Below are 20,570 nucleotides of genomic sequence, written 5' to 3'. Positions count from 1 at the left end.
ATAGCTTTTTCAGTATTATAGATCACATGGAATATTTAGAATTGGAATGAATGTGAATTACTGCAGATATGTAAACATTTACAATTGAAATTGACAGGAACTTCACAAGGAATGTGATGTTGATGATACACTAATGCATGAGGAACTCTAAGCTTTAATTTGTTCTCTAAAAGCTGTCCTGACTTCTGTTCAAGCAGTACAATATTTTCACAGCAATAACACACTAGACACATTTCTGAATACTTCTACAGCTCTCATACTGTATTGATTTTTATCAATTCTCAGTAACTGTTGAGGAACATAACTTCTCAATATCAAAGTTTAATTTAAAGTCATTCAAGGTCTATATTCAAGGTCTATATTCTCAAAAACTGATTGCCTAGGCACCCTTTGTATAGTAAATGTCATAACAAATTTTGTTCATAACAGCAAGATGAGTATTTGTTTCAATCCGAGTTATTATATCCTAGTCATTTTGAGTTATTAATTACTGTGGTTAAAAACTGAATTTTGCTATTATTTTAATAATTTGTATTGTATTATATATACAAGTTAAATAAAGTACAATATACTAACACATATAAATTAAGAAAGGACAACATTTTTCAATATGATAGAGTCCCCAATGAAAGAGAGGAAATTTCAGCGTTGCTTGTTCAGGAGAAGAATGAAGCAGAAAAAGAGCCAGAGAAAGAGAAATTCACTTTCTGAACTATACACTTTAAGGATCATTTAGCATTTACTTTTTTGTAAATATTCTTCTAAGTGCCTTCTTCACTTCCTCATTTTTCAGACTATAGATAATTGGGTTCAGCATGGGGGTCAAAATGCTGTATTGAATAGAGAAAAGCTCATCCAGTGTAATGGAAGATACACTGCTAGGTTTCATGTACTGAGACATTCCTGTCATGTATAGCAAACCCAGCACAGTGAGATGAGAGCTGCAGGTGGAGAAAGTTTTTCTTCTGCCCTCTGCAGAATGGATCTTCATGATGTTGATGATGATGTGAATGTAGGAGATCAAAGTTGGTAAGAAGGAACCAAGTCCAAAAATTAATACAGAAAATAAAAGAATCCTATTATTAAGAAAAGTATCAGAACAAGATACTTTCAATAGTGATGGAAGTTCACATCTGAAGTGATTAATTTCTCGAAGGCCACAAAACTGTAAGCCAAATATGGGAACTGTATTTATGGTTGCAGCTGATAAACCCATTATCCACGCTCCTGTAACCAGGTAAGTACATATTGCTTTATTCATGATCATTATGTAATGAAGTGGGTGACAAACAGCAATGTATATGCCATTGCTGAAAGTAGAAAAACATCTGTAACACTTAGTAGAAAACTGAAAAACATTTGGATAACACAACCGGTGAAGGAAATTGACTTTTGTTTCATAAGAAAGTTCATTAACATCTCAGGGACAATGTCTGAAGAGTAACAGATATCAACAAAGGACAAATGGGTGAGGAAATAATACATGGGTGCAGAGAGAGAAGGATCCATTCTTATGATCAAAATTATTGTGATGTTTCCTGACAGTGTAATTAGAAAAATTATTGAAAAGATCAAGAAAAGGAAAATCTGTAGTTGAGGATCATGGGAAAGTCCAAGGAAAAGGAAGACGAATGAATCAGTTTGATTCTCCATTTTTGTTTACTCATCTATAAAACAAATAAATATATACAAATATATATAAAGATATAAGGCAAAGTATAGCTCAGTTTAGATGATATTAAACATTTCTACTTTCAATTCTCATTGCATTGAATTAAGGTTTTGATTAAAAGTTTGACTTCCTTTTACATGCACACACACACACACACACACACATGCACACACACACACAATCATGAGTAATTTGTAGGCAGATGTCTTAAGATGCAAAGTTAAAACTAAGAAAATTTGAGAACATGTTGACCTTAAGCTCTAAGTCAAGCAGGAAAATGAAGAGTCTACTTAGTGTAGTCTATTCCTGAGGCAGTTATCAAGCTGCATTCTTGGAAAACTTGGAATTTTCATAAAGCTCATTGAGGTTCCTAAAATTAAAAAAGGAATAAATTCTCTGAGTGTTACTTTAGCTATCATTGCTTAGAATTATTTCCAAAGTGTCCAAAGTTCAGTTGATCAGCTGAATTGGAACATGCCACAGAAAGTTCTGTAAAGTTTTGGGATCCTGTACTAGTCTCATCCAATGAATCAATATAAAAGTTGCTATATGAATATAGAACATTTTTATTTTAAAAAGAGACATACATTGGCATTCCATTAATATTTGAGAGGTACATATTTTCTGAATCATTAGCATTTTCCTATTAATCAATTGTAGCCATCAATAAAATGGAAATGTGCTTAGGTTTAGAATTGCTCACTGTTCAAGCAATAATCAGGAATATTTTTCAAGGCAGAAGAATTTACTTGAATGTTCTTACAGAAAGTGACCAGAAGGATTGCACTTACCTTACCTTTCAAAATAAACATTAAGGTAGGGACTGAATAATATCCCCAACTCTAAGTCCATATATTTATATTTATGTTAAGTGAACAAAATCAAGTCCAGTGTTCTTTTCCAAAACAGCATATTGGCTGATTTATCCTTGACATATTATTATCCATTCTATACAAAGGTATCATACATTCCACAGTCTAAAAAAATGGTATCTCAGAAGGGACAATATTCCCACATGAAAATTCCTTGCTAACAATTAACACAGTTTATAGTTATACTCATTTCTCCTATGAGCTTCTCCTTACGAGCCGTGGTGGAACAGTTGTTAGAATGCAGTACTGCAGGCTACTTCTGCTGATTGTGGGCTGCCAGCAGTTTGGCCATTCGAGAGTCTCACCAGCTCAAGGTTTATTCATCCTTTCATCCTTCTGAGGTCCGTAAAATGAGGACCCAGAATGTTGGGGTCAATATGTTGACTCTGTAAACTATTTAGAGATTAGGCTGTAAAGCACTGTGAAGCAATATATATGTTTAAGTGCTATGACTGAACAATGAAAAGCACATAAGTTCTTCATATTTTAAAGAAAGGATGAAAAAGAAAGAAAAAAACTTGACAGGAAGCACTATTTTAAAAAATGGGAAAATAAAACAAAACAAAAATAATAAAAAAACACAATGCCTTAAAGAACATCTATTTAATTCCTAAACACCTATTCCTTATCATAGATAGTGATCATTATATTGATTGGCAATATAATGAGCCTTGGTGGAGCAGTGGGCTAATGCCTCCTTAAGTAACACCAGCTGCCTGCAATTAGTGCAGGTTCGCATCCCACCAGGCTCAAGGTTGACTCAGCCTTCCATCCTTCCGAGGTAGGTAAAATGAGGACCCAGATTGTTGGGGGCAATTAAGCTGACTTTGTAATAATGCCGCTTGGGGTGTGTGTGAAAGCCCTAATAAGCAGGCATATACATAGAATGAAGGCTACTGCTAAGCTTGTAAGCCGCCCTGAGTCTTCGGGGAATTAAATGGAATTAAATGGAATTAAAAAAAAATAAATGGAATTAAATGGAATTAAATGGAATTAAAAAAAAAATTGGAAAAAAATCCCAGGCAGAATCTAATCTATGTTTTGCATAATGAACCCAAAGCTAAAGGTTCCTGATTTTTAAATATCCCTAGACACACTCAAATGAAGTAATCATACAATATAAAAATTTAATGATGAAAAATAAGGTTCCACATTTACATAAGAAAAAACAAACGCACAGGTACAGTATAGGTGGTATCTTGCTCAATAGTAGTAACTGTGAGAGGAATCTTGGAGTCCTAGTAGACAATCACTTCAATATGAGCCAGCAGCTGCAGCTGCCAAAAAAGCCAAGACAGTGCTAGGCTGCATTAACAGAGGGATAGAATCAAGATCATGTGAAGTACTAATACCACTTTACAATGCCTTGGTAAGGCCACACCTGGAATACTGCATCCAGTTTTGGTCACCACAATGTAAAAAAGATGTTGAGACTCTAGAAAGGGTACACAGAAGAGCAACAAAGATGATTGGGGGACTGGAGGCTCAAACATATAGGGAACGGTTGCTGGAATTGGGTATGTGTAGTTTAACAAAGAGAAGGGTGTGGGGTGACATGATAGCAGTGTTCCAATATCTCAGGGGCTGCCACAAGGAAGAGGAGGGAGTCAAGGTATTCTCCAAAGCACCTGAAAGCAGGACAAGAAGCAACGGATGGAAACTAGTCAAGGAGAGAAGCAACCCAGAACTAAGGAGAAACTTCCTGACAGTTAGAACAATTAATCAGTGGAACAACCTGCCTCCAGAAGTGGTGAATGTTCCAACACTGGAAATTTTTAAGAAAAGACTGGACAGCCATTTGCCTGAAATGGTATAGGGTATAGCAGGGGGTTGGACTAGATGACCTCCAAGATCTCTTCCAACTTATTATTATTATTATTATTATTATTATTATTATTATTATTATTATTATTATTATTATTATTATTATTATTATTATTATTCTGTTCTGTTCCGTTTCATTCCGTTTCGTTCCGTTCCATTCTATTCTATTCTGAATGTCTGACTATATATATTTAATAAATTCGTATTCAAAAATATACATATTAATATATGGCAAATATATTATTATAATTTAATTCATAATACTTATAAAGTACTTATGCTACTTTGTGGAGAAGAAATTCTCAATTGGCTTGGATTGCAAATGCATTCCCAAAAGAAATTAGATAGAATGAAGAGATATAAGTACAAGACTTGTAGTAGAAATGACTTCATCTTTTAACTTAAAAAAAGAACTCAAAAAAAAAAGAAAAAAGATCCTGTATTCTTATAAAGACTACATCATTTAAAAGAAGATGCAGCCATATTTGTACCTTTGAAACAAAATATATCAAGATTGAAATATGAGTGAGTTTCATCCCTTTATATTTTCACATTTTAATGATTTCCCCCCTAGAACCCATTAGAAAAATTACTCTAAAACTACTGTTCTATTTGAAATATTTCTCCAATCAATTCTCAGTTAGATGGTTCTTTGTTTGTGTTATTTTAAGCTCCTTTGTATAGTTAGTTGTTTCAGATTTTGTGAAACAAATTGCACCACTTGTCTTTTGGCTGATGTGCCTCATCCTATTGATTGATATTCAGTATATTTTGTGTTCATTTGTCTTTCATGTGCATGGAAAGGATAAGTGAGAATATAAGATTTCTATCTAGGTAGATGCAAATATACCGTAGATTAAAAATATAGAAGTAAATATAGATACTCTTTAAAAAGGAGCCAAAATGTATTTCTGCAGTTTTTCCCAAGTTTTCCCAGCTTCCAAATGGTTTTGAAAGGATTTGGTCAGATAGAAATATTTTAAAAAAATGTTTTTTTTAACTTAAGGCAAAATTCTTCAGTGACGTAAAGATGCTCAAATCTATCTTGCTCTAAAGAATGCACATTATATTCAAACTTCTCTTTTTACTGTTTCTCTCCAAATCATGAAGTAGTTGGTCCAGATATGAATAGTTGGTCCACAGAAATGGTTATTAGATTACAAAATATTTCCTACAGCTTTTTCCCTGTGAGAAAAAGATGCAGTTTTGAAAATGGAAATTAATATTAATTGTGATACCATAAACTTTGGGGATGAACTGACTTTATTTCTACCTATTAAATGACACGACAACAGCATTCTACATTACTGGACAAACATAAAAAAGTCATTTTGGAAAATAATCTTCAGTAAGTGTTTTTATGACAGAATCAGGGCTTTTTTGTCATAGAATGCTCAGAACGGAGTTCCGGCACATTTTTTGGATGGAACCTTGTAGGGTAGGCAAGGCGGGTTGTATGACATGTGTGAGTTCCGGCACCTTTTTCTTTTACAAAAAAAGCACTGGACCGAATCAATGATCCAAGTCTATTACATTAAAAATAAACTCATTCTGAAATTGTACAATTCTCCTATAATTGTAATTCTTGTAGTAAGGTCAGGATTTGCATTTATCCTGATTTATTATTTTATTTACATTTTTAAATACTTTAGTAGTGTAAAGCCTATAGTATTGGTGTAAGGTGTTTCCCTAGTTGGCTGTTACTGAGATAATGATCATATATTCTGGATTCTGGATTATTTGCAGCCTTTGAGTGATTTTTAAACCAAATAAAATATATTACACAGAAGATTATCCATCAATATTTGGAATGTTTCTAAAATATAGTTTCCCAGAATACATTAATTCCTTAATTATTTTTCATCTCAATTAAATATACTAATAGGAGAATTGAAAACTGTGAAAAATCAGTTAAAACACATATAAAAAGAATCCAGTAAACTATCACTTTGATAATGTTAAGTGGTTTCATTCTATTTTGTTTCTTAAACAAACAAACAAACAAACAAACTCATTTGTAATCTATTCTTCATTGTGCCCAGGAATATTCCTTTATCTCTTAAAGACATAGATTTTTACATTTATTATTATCATTTGCAGTGATTATGTACATCCTATATTAAACAATTTCCATTCGATTTTCTTTTGGACAGATCTTATTTTTCTTGAATAATCTGAGATGGAAAATCAAACTGAAATAAAAGAGTTCATACTCTTGGGACTCTCAAAAGATCCTCATCTACAAGATTTTCTTTTTCTCTTGTTTCTAATCATCTTTTTAATGACATTATTAGGCAACATGGTGATTATACTGGTGACCAGGATTGAGTTTACCCTGCAGATTCCCATGTTCTTTTTTCTCAGACATTTAGCTTTTGTTGACATCTGCTATTCATCAGTTACTGTCCCAAAATTGTTAGGAAACCTCATAACAAAGAAGAAGACAATTTCTTGGGAAGGATGCATTGCACAGAATTTCTTCCTTTTCCAAACTGTTTGTGCAGAAGTGTTCATCCTCTCAGCAATGGCTTATGACCGATATGTTGCTATATGTGACCCACTACATTATACCATAAACATGACAAAAGAAACCTGTAGACAGTTAGTGGGTGCATCCTGGGGAATGGGTTTCTTGTATGGTATGGCAAATGCACTGCCTTTGTTAAATCTGCATTTTTGTAGTGACAATACCATCAGACATTATAGCTGTGAACTTCCTTCACTTTTGGCCTTGTCTTGTAAGAACAACCTCATCAATTATATTGTTCTTCTTATCTCTGTCTTTATATTTGGTTTGAGTTCATTTCTTTTCACCCTGGTGTCTTACATTTACATCATTTCAGCCATCCTGAAAATTAATTCAGCAGAAGGCAGGCAAAAAGCTTTTTCCACCTGCAGTTCCCACCTCATTGTGGTGGGCTTATTTTACACTACAGGTTTTATCCGGTATACGAAGCCAAGTTTAGAATCACTCGTGGATTTCGACAAAGTGATCTCTATTCAGTATAGCATCTTAACACCAATGTTGAATCCCATCATATACAGTCTCAAGAACAAAGAGATCAAATCTGCTTTGGTGAAACTGTTTGGAAAGTATAATCCCATTTTTAACCCATGAAAAATCATCTGTAGCACTTTACTCTGAACACCATAGCCATTCTAGCTCTAATCAGGAGGAAAATATCCAGAATGATTTCTATATCTCTTCAAAGTCCGCACTAACTAAGATGGGAGGATAATTATACTTGCAATGTGATAATCCATTTATCCTGGCTGGTATAAAGCCATAGATCTCCACCAAAACATATAAGGTTGCTATATTTTAATATAGATGCAGATACACAGCTATATAACTCAGGGATTTAAATTAGTTTAATTTGTTTCTTCTTTAAATATGCATGTGATTACCCAACAAGTCATTCTTTGTGCATTTATCTATAATACATTTTACACTGATTCATTTTTAGGTATAAGAATTCAGTTGCAAATTTAACAAATTGAAATATGTTGTTTTTAGAGTGTTCGTAATTATGTTATAGGCGGGTTAAAGTGTATTATGTATTTGGTTATTTACATAGTTGATCAATGTTAGTTAGATTATGATTATTATATATTTGTAACCCTGTAATCAGCTTTGGGAAGTGGGGGAGGGGGAGGAGGTTTAGGGGTGGGTTGGGGATGGGATAATATTGTAACTTTTATAAAACTCTTCAATAAAAAAATAAATATGTTGTTATTATCTTTTGAGTAAGGCTTGAGATTTGTCATTTCACATTATTGTACATAGTTCACAATTGTTGAAATTGTAATGGAAAGACACTCACACAGATGGTTGTACCACCATGTAGAGAAATTTATGTATTAGAGATACAATGAAATTATATGCTTAATAATAAAGACTAAGATAGCATTTTATATGGTTGATAATTTAACACCTGTTTACATTTTTATACTTAGTTAATTTTAATGGGTAAATCAATAGCACAAATCTTTCTTCACTGCCCTTTTATTTAAAAGTACATCATCACTTTCTTCTTTCTATAATTTATTCTGTGTAATCATTAAGACTATAAAATATAAGTTCATTTAATTTTTGGTTTACACAAAAAGTTTGCAAGGGCTTTCCAGTTCAGCAATAAATGTAGACATTGGTGTTTGTTTGTTTTTTCCTGGCTATCTCTTGTTGGGTAATCACATGCATCATCTTTACCAAACATTCCTCCACTGAAAGTATTGCAGAATCTTTGCATCATTGTGCAGTTATTATATACAAAAAGAAATTCCTATGACTTTTTATAACTTTTGTTTATCAGTCCCAAAAGAAAGATTTCTGGTATAGCAGACTTTAAAATACTCTGAGTCACTGGATGCATTTGAATTCAAAATTTTTCAGCTTGTTAATAAGTCCGTCAAACATAATAAACGTCTCTTCTTGTTGTTCACATTTGTAACATAAATTTGAAGTGTTACAGGAGAAGGCAGTCCTTCAAATAACCGTCTGTGCCATGTAGGGCTTCAAAGGTGATAACCAGCACCTTCAATTGCACCCAGAAAGAACCTGGGAGGCAGTCCAGGTCATGTAATATAGGTGAGCAAGGCTGTGAACACTTAATAATGTGTTACTGGTTATAACTTGTGAATGGTGTTCAAGAGTAGCCCCGTGCAATAGGGCATGAAATGTAGAAAGTAATATCTACAGGAGCAATCTACATGATAAGACAAAAAATAACTATTGTTACAAAGATTTCTTTCTTTTTTATGTTCTATATTATTTTACTTGACAAAATAACTTTGATTGTTTTCATTAATTATAGTTTATATTACTACTGGGGAAAAAGAAATGGAAAATCAGACCAGAGGGACTTCTTTCATTATTTTGGGATTTCTAGGCGAAACATCAGTTCAGATTTCCGTCTTCTACCTATTTGCTTTGATCTATGCAATCACTTTGATTGGAAATATGATGATTATTATGTTAATCAATGTAAATCATCTCCACAATCCTATGTACTTCTTTCTAAATCACCTGTCTTTTCCTGATATCTGTCTTTCTTCCACCATTGTGTCTAAGATGCTAATTAATTTCATGATCAGCCAACAATTTCATATAAAAGCTGTGTCACTCAAATGTTTTTAATTCTTCTGACAGCATGCACTGAAGTTTTCCTTTTTGCAGCAATGGCTTATGACTGATATACTGCTGTTTGCAAGCCATTGCATTATGTACAAATTATAAAAACAGCCTTTTGTAGATTGTTAGTGGGTGGTACATGGACAATAGGTTTCTTCTATGCTCTGGTAAATACAATCCCTATTTTGAATCTAACTTTCTGTGGACTAAATATTATTAGGCATTTCAGCTGTGAACTACCATCTCTACTTGCCTTATCTTGCACAGAAACATTTCTGAATCAGATTATTTACTTGATTGCTTGTTGCTCTATCTGTGTATATTCAATAATTATGATTCTGGTGTCCTATATCTACATCATTTCCACTATCCTGAAATTAAATTCCACAGAAGCCAAAAGGAACACCTTCTCTACTTGCAGTTCCCATCTCATGATTGTGATTTTGTATCATAGCATAGGTTATTTGAGACACTTAAGATGCAGCACAACCTCCTCAGTCATTGTTGATCAATTGTTCTCAGTTCAGTACAACATTTCAACCACTATGTTGAATACCATTGTCTACATTTTGAAAACCTGGGAAGTGAAGGAAGCTATGAAGAAACTAAGGGGCTACAAATCCTTAGTTTCATATTCTTCGTTCTTCTTGTGCCATAACCATTATTGGACATTGGTGATCATGTTGGTGATCCTGTTTTTATCAGCAGCTGCACAAAAAAGTGCTGCTGAGTTTTGTCCAAACCAGCCCCTTAGATTTTGAAGCCATGATGTTCATCTTCTACCTGTACCTCATTTGCTTTCAGTCTTTCCCTGGAGGATTAAATGGAGTGTGCCTTATTTTCTGGGTGTTGCATCACATGTCCAAAATATTCTAACTTTCGTTTTTTAATTGTTTTGATGATTTCCCTTGGCTTTCCCAGGTCGCTTATCACCTCCTCATTTCTGATTTGTCAACCCAAATGAGAAATGTTATACTTAACAGCTGCCTTTAAATCCACATTTCAAACCACATTTGGTTTCACATATGGCAGGAAATTATTGGATATTAAGCCCATGCTTTTGTAATGATGGATCAATACACTAGCTTTGAAACATATTCCAGGACTCAAAATCTTATTTGACACATCAGAATATTTAATATGGAACTTCCAGTTTGCTGCTGCAGCCACCACAGACATTTAGAACTTGACCTACATCTTCTCTTCCACATCTGATTTCCCTTTGCTGGGGGACCTTGGAAAGGGTTGAAAATTGCCCTGTAGGGGTGATGAGCAAGGAGGGGACCCCCGCTTGATTGTGGGAGGGCAGCAGCTCTTCTGCTTGATCAGGGGCAGCCCTCCAAACTGGCAAAGGAAAGACCGGCCATAGCAATATGGCCTGTCATTAGGCTGCAGACAGCCGAAGTCAAATTCACCATCAAGCGCTTTGAAAGCAATGTGGATGAAATTGGGTGAGATCTGATCTTCTCCTTACCCTAAGTATCTTCTCTTCCTGTAAAAGCTGTTCAAAATATCTATCCCCCTGTGAGGAGAGAGGGAAGGGAATTTCTATCCCACCCTCTAAGAATAGCAGTGTCTGACTACTCAGAGGAATCAAAGCATTAAAAAGAACAATTTTAATTTAACTGGATTTATATGTTCCTGCCCCTTCATGGATTACTGACTTTTCGTGGCGAAGGGGCTTGCGTAATTCAATGAAGCTATGAGCTATGCCGTGCAGGGCCACCCAAGACGGACAGGTCATAGCAGAGAGTTCTGACAAAACATGATCCACTGGAGAAGGAAATGGCAACCCACTATAGTATCTTTGCCATGAAAACCCTATGGACAGTACCAAAAGGCAAAACGATATGACCGCTGGAAGATGAGCCCCTCAGGTCAGAAGGCGTCCAATATGCTACTGGGGAAGAGCAGAGGGCTAGTACTAGTAGCGCCAGAAAGAATGAAGCGACTGGGCCAAAGCCGCAAGGACGCTCAGCTGTGGATGTGTCTGGTGGTGAAAGGAAAGTCCGATGCTGTAAAGATTTTTTCTCCATAGGAACCTGGAATGTAAGATCCATGAATCAAGGAAAACTGGACGTGGTCAAACAAGAGATGACAAGACTGAACATTGACATCTTAGGTATCAGCGAACTAAAATGGACAGGAATGGGTGAATTTAATTCAGATGACCATCAGGTATACTACTGTGGGCAAGAATCCTTCAGAAGAAATGGAGTAGCCTTCATAGTCAATAAAAGAGTAGGAAAAGCAATACTGGGATACAATCCTCAAAATGACAGAATGATCTCAGTTCGAATCCAAGGCAAACCATTCAATATCACAGTAGTCCAAGTCTATGCCCCAACCACCAGTGCTGAAGAGGATGAAATTGACCAGTTCTATGAAGCACTACAGCACATTATAGAACTAACACCAAAAAATGATGTTCTTATCATCATGGGGGATTTGAATGCTAAAGTAGGAAGCCAAAAGATAACTGGAATAACAGGCAAGTTTGGCCTTGGAGTGCAAAATGAAGCAGGGCACAGGCTGATAGAATTCTGTCAAGAGAATACGATGGTCATAGCAAACACTCTTTTCCAACAACCCAAGAGACGGCTCTACACATGGACATCACCAGATGGTCAACACAGAAATCAGATTGACTATATGCTCTGCAGCCAAAGATGGAGAAGCTCTATACAGTCAGTAAAAACAAGACCGGGAGCTGACTGTGCCTCAGACCATGAGCTTCTCCTTGCAAAGTTTAGGCTTAAACTGAAGAAAGTAGGGAAAAGCACTAGGCCAGTCAGGTACGAATTAAATCATATCCCTGTTGAATATACAGTAGAGGTGACAAATAGATTTAAGGAATTAGATCTGATAGACAGAGTGCCTGAAGAACTATGGACAGAGGTTCGTGACATTGTACAACAGGTAGCAACCAAAACCATCCCAAAGAAAAAGAAATGCAAGAAAGCAAAATGCCTGTCTGAGGAAGCTTTGCAAATAGCTGAGGAAAGGAGGGAAGCGAAAGGCAAGGGAGAAAAAGAAAGATACACCCAATTGAATGCAGAATTCCAGAGAATAGCTAGAAGAGATAAGAATGCCTTCTTAAATGAAGAGTGCAAAGAAATAGAAGAAAACAATAGAATAGGGAGGACCAGAGATCTTTTCAAGAAAATTGGAGAAATGAAGGGAACGTTTAATGCAAAAATGGGCATGATAAAGGACCAAAATGGCAGGGACCTAACAGAGGCAGAAGAGATTAAGAAGAGGTGGCAAAATTACACAGAAGAACTATACAAGAATGAGCTTAACGTCCCTGATAATCACAATGAGGTGGTCACTGACCTCGAGCCAGACATCCTAGAATGTGAAGTGAAGTGGGCCTTAGAAAAGCTGATCAACAACAAAGCTAGTGGAGGTGACAGTATTCCAGCTGAGCTATTCAAAATCTTAAAAGACAATGCAGTAAAAGTGCTACACTCAATTTGCCAGCAAATTTGGAAAACTCAACAATGGCCACAGGATTGGAAAAGATCAGTTTACATTCCAATTCCAAAGAAAGGCAGTGCCAAAGAATGTTCAAATTATCGCACCATTGCACTCATTTCTCATGCTAGTAAAGTCATGCTTAAAATCCTACAAGCTAGACTTCAGCAGTATGTGGATCGAGAACTACCAGAAGTGCAGGCAGGATTTCGAAGAGGCAGAGGAACTAGAGATCAAATTGCCAACATACGCTGGATCATGGAGAAAGCTAGAGAGTTCCAGAAAAACATCTACTTCTGCTTCATTGACTATGCTAAAGCCTTTGATTGTGTGGATCATAACAAAGTGTGGCAAGTTCTTAAAGAGATGGGCATACCAGACCATCTTATTTGTCTCTTGAGAAACCTATATGCGGGCCAAGAAGCAACAGTGAGAACTGGACACGGAACCACTGATTGGTTCAAAATTGGGAAAGGAGTCCGGCAAGGCTGTATACTGTCGCCTTGCCTATTTAATTTATATGCAGAGCACATCATGAGAAAGGCAGGGCTAGATGAATCAAAAGTTGGAATTAAGATTGCCGGAAGAAATATCAACAACCTAAGATACGCAGATGATACCACTCTAATGACAGAAAGTGAAGAAGAACTAAAGAGCCTCTTGTTGCAGGTGAAGAAGGAGAGTGCAAAACTTGGGTTGAAACTTAACATTAAGAAAACCAAGATCATGGCATCTGGCCCTCTCAATTCCTGGCAAATAGATGGGGAAGAAATGGAGGTAGTGACAGATTTTATTTTCCTGGGCTCCAAGATCACTGCAGATGGGGACTGTAGCCAAGAAATTAAAAGACGCTTGCTCCTGGGGAGGAAAGCCATGGCAAATCTAGACAGCACACTAAAAAGCAGAGACATCACCCTGTCAACAAAAGTGCGTATGGTCAAGTCTATGGTCTTCCCAGTTGCAATGTATGGCAGTGAAAGCTGGACCATAAGAAAGGCTGAGTGCCAAAGAATTGAGGCCTTTGAACTGTGGTGCTGGAGAAGACTCCTGCGAGTCCCTTGGACTGCAAGGCGATCAAACCGGTCAGTACTAGAGGAGGTCAATTCTGACTGCTCTTTAGAAGGCCAGATCCTGAAGCTAAAACTCAAGTACTTTGGCCACCTAATGAGAATGAAGGACTCATTGGAGAAGAGCCTAATGCTGGGGAAGATCGAGGGCAATAGAAGAAGGGGACGACAGAGAATGAGGTGGCTGGATGGAGTCACTGAAGCGGTAGGCGTGAGCTTAAATGGACTCCAGAAGATGGTAGAGGACAGGAAGGCCTGGAGGAATGTTGTCCATAGGGTTGCGATGGGTCGGACATGACTTCGCAGCTAACAACAACAATATGTTCCTGAAATGTGGGGACCAATTTTTTCCCCTATTTTTACTGGAAACTCTTGCTTTTATCTACAAAAAAGAAATAAAATTGGAAAAACAATAGGAAAAATTTGGATTTAAAAAAACCTTAAATGACATCGGTGACAGCTTCTGGTGAAGTTTGGTATTACAATTTGTTATTTCCTAAAAGAGACTTGGCTTGAAGCCCAGACCTTATATAAGACTTTCCTGACCTTGGTACCACCTATGAGAGATTTAGCTGTAAGAGAACAGCTGGATGGCATAATTGGCCTACTTGAACTGTGAATGTAAACCGTTACTGACTTTTGCTTGACAAACAACTTTTACTAGAAAGACTATTTATAAACACATGAAAGAGATGGATGAAGACCAGGAAAAGATTCTTTTCATGTTCAAAGCAATACATGAAACCATTCTTTCAGCTTGTGATAAAATAAGGCCTAAAATAAAAGATCAAAATGCCAGCTTAGATACACAAATCCAAACTTTGACTATAACCAAAGAACCAACAATGCAGAAGATAACAAAATAAGTGGGACCATCAAATATTAAGACAGAGGACTCAATTGAAAAGAAAATTAATTATGAAGATGTTTAATTTATTAATTAACCCAGGTAATGTATATATTTGTTTTGATTTATTAAAAGGGACATCGTATTATTAAGTAGATAATTTAATATGGTGGGAAATAGATAACTTTTAGGAAATAGAACAAGATTACATTCAAACAGATAAAATGTGTATTTTGGATATTATATTTTGTTATGAAGTGAGACAAGGGAAATTGTGGTTACCCAAAGTCTGAAAATTATAAATATCAAAGGTTAAATCAGAATATTGATGAGAAATCAAAAATTGGGTAAAATATAATAACAGGATATGGATTGTTTATGAAGATTGAATGTAATTAAGATATGTATAAGCTAAAAATTTATTGATAAATGTAATAATGATGTTTTTGTTGAGTTGGTATAATTAGAACTGTACTAACTTGAATATGAGACAGTAAATGGTAAGGGAAAAAGAGAAAAAAATATCTGATATTGTAACCTGAGATTTGTACTAAAGATTTTGTTATCGAACTATTGATTAACTCAGTCACCACATTGCTTTTTAAATACTCAAATGTAAAATTGGAAAATTAATAAAATATTATTAAAGAAATATTTAATATGGACCCCAGTTTAAGTTTTATTAGTAATGATCTAATAGGTTACTGAGATTATGTTTATGATAAATCTTTTCACTTTTGACAACTCTGTAAAGTTTCATTTATGCAAATAAATATGATTACATCTTTTCTTGCATTCGTTTCTGGAAAACATCGAGAAAGTAGATGGACTGGGGTGACACGAGGCTCAGGAAATAAGGAAGATAAAGTTAATTATGAAGAAAGATCCTTCTTTTGCTCTTCAGCTGATAACAGTTTGGCATAGTTTGTTTTATATAAACTGAAAATCAGGATAAGGCACTTATAATTTAGATATGGGTATAATATTCACATTCTAACTTGACTTCAAAATTGCTCCATCACTTTAATTATAATATGACAATAATTCATATTGAATATAAAGGAAATATCTTGGATTTTTTCTTCTTTTTATATGTCATATTTTAAATCTGTTGTAAATTATGAGACACATTCAATTGCTCCCTTGTACTTTTTCAGCCATTACAACCAAATGCTATATATATTTCTGCCTTGGAAGCCTTTGTTCTGAAAAAACATCCAAGAATGCATAGCTTGTGAAATATCCCACCAGATTTCAACAAAATGGTAATCAAAAGCCTGCTACTCAAAGATTATTCTACACTTTTTTCTTTTGCTATATATCTGAAAACAAATAGGTTTGTGAAAAGATAAGACCTATCTTGTGGGGGGGGGGAAATGGAAGATTTGGTTAATCATGTTAAGATTTCCAGACTGTTCTGCAATTTGGAATCTCTTTGAATGAAGTAAGTAATCTGCTTAGATGTTTTCCTCACACAAAATCCCTGATGTAGCATCTGAATCTTCTTTCTCCAATAAAAATGTGTCCCACCAAATGATTCATCTGTCGTTTTTTAAAAAATAATAATAATGCAGCTCAGCATGAATAGAACTGGTTAGTATTTGGGGATAAAAGTAGAAAAAATCATGGATGATAGGGGACACAAAAAAGTTTTTAAAAATCCAAAAGAAAGCAGTAGGATATTACTCCTTTGCTTGTGCCAAGAAAACTGTGGAACATGATACCATAAAACCTATATACATTTCAATGTGTGAGTAAATCTTAATGTTCTAACTTGTTGCCCTAAGTTTGACACATCTTTCTAAATATATGTTTTCTAAGGCCTGGGGAACTCCTTCCGGTATATGCATTTTTTTTAAAAAAAATGTTGTAAGTTAATACATAAGACACCAACAGTATAGGATGGGATAAAGAAATGAGCAACAATGGGAAAAGTGGGTGTTAAAACAAACTTTTAATATGGAAGAACATTAATGCTGGTAGAAGGTGCCTGAAGGGTGAGAGAGGTCAAGGGGTTAATGAATAGAACATTACCATATGTATTCATATATAAGCACATCAGCAGATAGGCTGATCATATATTTAACCAAAATACCATGAAAAGTGACAGCTGTGTATATGTAATTTTCATGGTATTTTGGTTAAAATTTTGAAGGTCTGCTTAATCTTCAGGTGGACTTTTCCATAAGTATATATAGGAAATAGTGGTACTTTTAAAAAATGTTACATCATATACATGTAGATAATCCCATACACTGATGAATGGATAGGCTGATAAACTGAACCTGAATTTTTCATTGCATTTTCACACCTATTTCTTAGTTTATTTGTGAGTATATTTTCAGCAATAAACCACCTTATAAAATGTCTGAACTCACTGTGAATATTAGAGCCCTAGTGCAGGAACAGCAATAGGAAAAAAAATCATTTAGCCACTGAGAATGTATAATACTGATATAGTGGAATTAACTTTACCAGAAGATGTTATATTGTATCTAATTTGTCTTCATAATAGACACAAACTCCCTACTTTTTAATACATGACTAAAACATTTAAAACATTCTAAAGGTAAAGTTTTCCCCTTTCCAGTTGTGTCTGACTCTAGGGGGCAGTGCTTCTTAGCCAAGGGAGCTAAATATCTGAAGATATTTGGGCCTGCAATGACTCAGCAGTTAAAGACACTGAGCTTATCAGCTGGAAAGCTAATAGCCAGGTTCCAGACCCAGGACCTCAGCACATTACAAAGGGGTGAGTGCTATTACTAGCCCCAGCTCCTGCCCATCTAGTAGTTCAAAAGCATGCAAATGAGAGTAGATAAATAGATGACACTTCAGTGGCAAGGTAAGAGCATTCCATGTTTAAATAGAAAAGCTTTTGTTAATTGAATATTTGCTTGGCTATTGATGGAAGTGAATGCTATTCCCAATCTGAGAAAAGAGCTGGGATCTTTTAACTGAAAACAACATAGCTTTCAGGAAAGGGGCTGTGGTGCTTAGAGAGAGAGAGAGAAAAAAGATGTAGTGTGGATGATTTTATTAAAGATTTGAATAGTACTGTAAAAGATAATACAAACTAATGCCAAAAAGAATAAAGAAAATAGAAAGGTAAGAAATAAAAAGTTCAAAAAGAGAAAGAAAGGAAAATGAAAGAAATAAAAAACCAGAATACTTAAAAAACTGACTCCAGATCATCTTCACAAGTATAAACCTATCTGATATTTCTCCACTGCCTATAAAACCACTTCTTCCCATAATTCCCCTCTTCCATTTACAAATCTAAAAATTCATAATGGGTTTCCAACATTTATGATAGTCAAGGCACTCCCTTGTTCACAGGAAGAAGTATGGGAGGGGGAAGGACATTCCGACTTGCAAGACTGATGTCAGCCCAACAGGACAGACCACACTAAGATGTCATATGAGTCAAGACTTCTTTTATATTTACAGTTATATCAATAAAATCAGGTAGCTATTGCTTACAAAGTATGTTATTAAAAGAGGATTCAAGCACGCCATTTTCAAACAGATACAATATTGAGTTCTTGAAGCATGTTCTTCACCTCCCCATCAGTTTAAGCTTTTGTTCCTATTTGGCAAAAAATGAGTTCATCCTGTTATACAGTATATTCCTGATACATTCTTTTCATAACAAATTAACTTTTCATGTAGACTTTTAATATTATTTGAAATGTTGCTGTTTTAAGAAAAACAAACAAACTCAGTGGTGGGATTAAAACAATGTGAACAACCAGTTCTCTGTGTGGATGCTGCTTCCAGAAGTCCATTCTGGGCCTGGGCAACAAAAGATTAGCTACGGGTTCTGCCAAACTGGTGTGAACAGGCTGAATCCCACCACTGAAGAAACCCCTTTGGATATATCTAAGCTCTACATATCATTAGTTGGGGAGGATGTATTCCGTATTGGTTTCCATTCTTCTGAATTCCAGAAGGAATTGCAGCATCGACTCACTGCTTTTCTTATTATCTTCCTCCCCAGGAAGATTTCCCCAGACTTAAATGTCAACTGTAAAGATGCTGAGCATTTCATAGCTGTAATGCAACTACATCCTAGAAGGTAACTGCTTATCTCCTGTGTTTTGTGGCAAGAGGAATTTTTTTTTTATTATAATAAAATCTTTTCATATTTTAGTCCTAAAATCTCTTTACAGAATTACTGTAATGATTGGGGAAAAACAGCTTTTGTCAATAAAATGTATTAGCAGCAATTGGGTTGGGTTACCAAAAATTCATCATGGGCATAGACTATTGACTTCTGCTTCACAACATAGAAACATGTACAGAGTTCCTTCACTTCAATGTCAGTTGCTTCAATTATAGCAATAACTCAGAGTAAATCTATAGGGCTCAAAGTGGGTTTCTTGCTGAAAAATGTGTTAATCTTATCAAAGTTGCCAGACAACCATTCACTTGAAAAACTGGAGCTCTTGCATATAACTTTTCCATTCAGCTATTTTTCCAAACCTTTCAAATACTATTTGAATCTTTCTTTCTCCAGTTTCTCACAGCAAATATCATGATCTAGCCATTCCTAACTACTCTTAAAAAACAACAGCATCATGTACTTACTACTTGGACAGAATGCCAAAAAAGTGCATGGCTGCAAAGATGAGGTGGAGGGTGAGAAAGATTTGCAGAGAAAGATAGTAGCAAAACAATTCTATACTGTTGCTAAATCTATGTATATATCTAGTAACCAAAAAATCTGAATAATACAATGATGTGTTTATTAGTAAAAGGCAGGAAAGAGTTCTCATTAACTACATGAATAGGAAATTAAGGAATTCTTAGAGATAACTAAGCAAGTGTGTTCACATTAAAAATAAGGATAGCACAACAGTTGATAAACTGACATTTCATCTTCCAAACATATCTGTATTTTCAGCATGGCTATCCTTAGAAACTGTTTCTCCTAATATAATGTCTGACTTTAATTCATATACAATAAGCAGAGAGTATATCTCATGTATACTATCACTTTCATTCCTGTGCAATATGCTGCAAATATACTTTTTATCTTCTTTTTCTTCTCCCTAGTGTTTTTGTACAAGATCAGAGTTCAAGTTTTGGATCAACAAAGTGTTAATCCTTTTGGTTTTGCCAGGAATTGACTCAGCCCTGACATCGTGGGCTGAGAGAGGGTGACTGGCATAAAGTGTCTCTGTCAAATTTCATGCCGAATGATTCTTGAATTATCTGAGCTGGAAAATCAAACTGTAATAACAGAGTTTATTCTGTTGGGACTCTCCAATGATCCAAGGATACAAGATTTTCTCCTTTTCTTGTTTATGATCATTTTTTTAGTCACCATTCTGGCTAATATGGTAATTATATTGGTGATAAGGTCTGAGCTTCATTTTTGCACCCCCATGTTCTTCTTTCTCAGCCATTTAGCTTTTGTTGACATTTGCTATTCCTCAGTCACCGTTCCCAAAATGCTGGCAAACTTTATCCAAAAGCAGAGAACTATTTCCTGGGAAGGATGCATTGCACAGATTGCCTTCTTTTTCCAAATTGCTGGTGCAGAAGTGTTCATCCTTTCAGCAATGGGTTATGATCGATATGTGGCTATATGTCACCCTCTGCACTACAGCAGATACTTGACAAAAGAGGTATGCAATAAGATGGTGAGTGGTGCTTGGCTCCTGGGTTTCTTTCATTC

The 20,570-nt window shown here is 35.3% G+C and overlaps 3 protein-coding genes across 3 annotated transcripts; 2 read left to right on the top strand and 1 right to left on the bottom strand.

The window, feature by feature from the left end:
• Positions 1 to 739: 739 nt before the first annotated feature.
• On the bottom strand, positions 740 to 1,653 carry LOC308677226 (olfactory receptor 5G9-like; the record flags this gene model as incomplete). Its single annotated transcript, XM_081343442.1, is given in 2 exon segments — positions 740 to 1,294; positions 1,297 to 1,653. Coding segments are annotated over 2 exon segments (912 nt in total).
• Positions 1,654 to 6,547: 4,894 nt separating this feature from the next.
• Positions 6,548 to 7,486, top strand: LOC308678823 (olfactory receptor 8S1-like; the record flags this gene model as incomplete). The annotated part of the gene is made up of 1 exon (XM_081346056.1): positions 6,548 to 7,486. One exon carries the CDS (start codon positions 6,548 to 6,550, stop codon positions 7,484 to 7,486), a length of 939 nt encoding a protein of 312 aa, XP_081202182.1.
• An 848-nt stretch (positions 7,487 to 8,334) lies between these two features.
• On the top strand, positions 8,335 to 20,019 carry LOC308678822 (olfactory receptor 5AN6-like; the record flags this gene model as incomplete). Its single annotated transcript, XM_081346055.1, has 5 exons — positions 8,335 to 8,338; positions 9,611 to 10,181; positions 18,888 to 18,965; positions 19,060 to 19,208; positions 19,946 to 20,019. The coding sequence occupies 5 exons, from the start codon at positions 8,335 to 8,337 to the stop codon at positions 20,017 to 20,019; spliced, it is 876 nt and encodes a 291-aa protein (XP_081202181.1).
• Positions 20,020 to 20,570: the final 551 nt, after the last annotated feature.

Source organism: Vipera berus, assembly GCF_964194415.1.
Source record: "Vipera berus genome assembly, chromosome: Z".
In the NCBI taxonomy this organism is placed as follows: Eukaryota; Metazoa; Chordata; class Lepidosauria; order Squamata; family Viperidae; genus Vipera; species Vipera berus.
The sequence above is the reverse complement of the archived record's forward strand: the minus strand, read 5'-3'. Positions and strand labels throughout refer to the sequence as shown.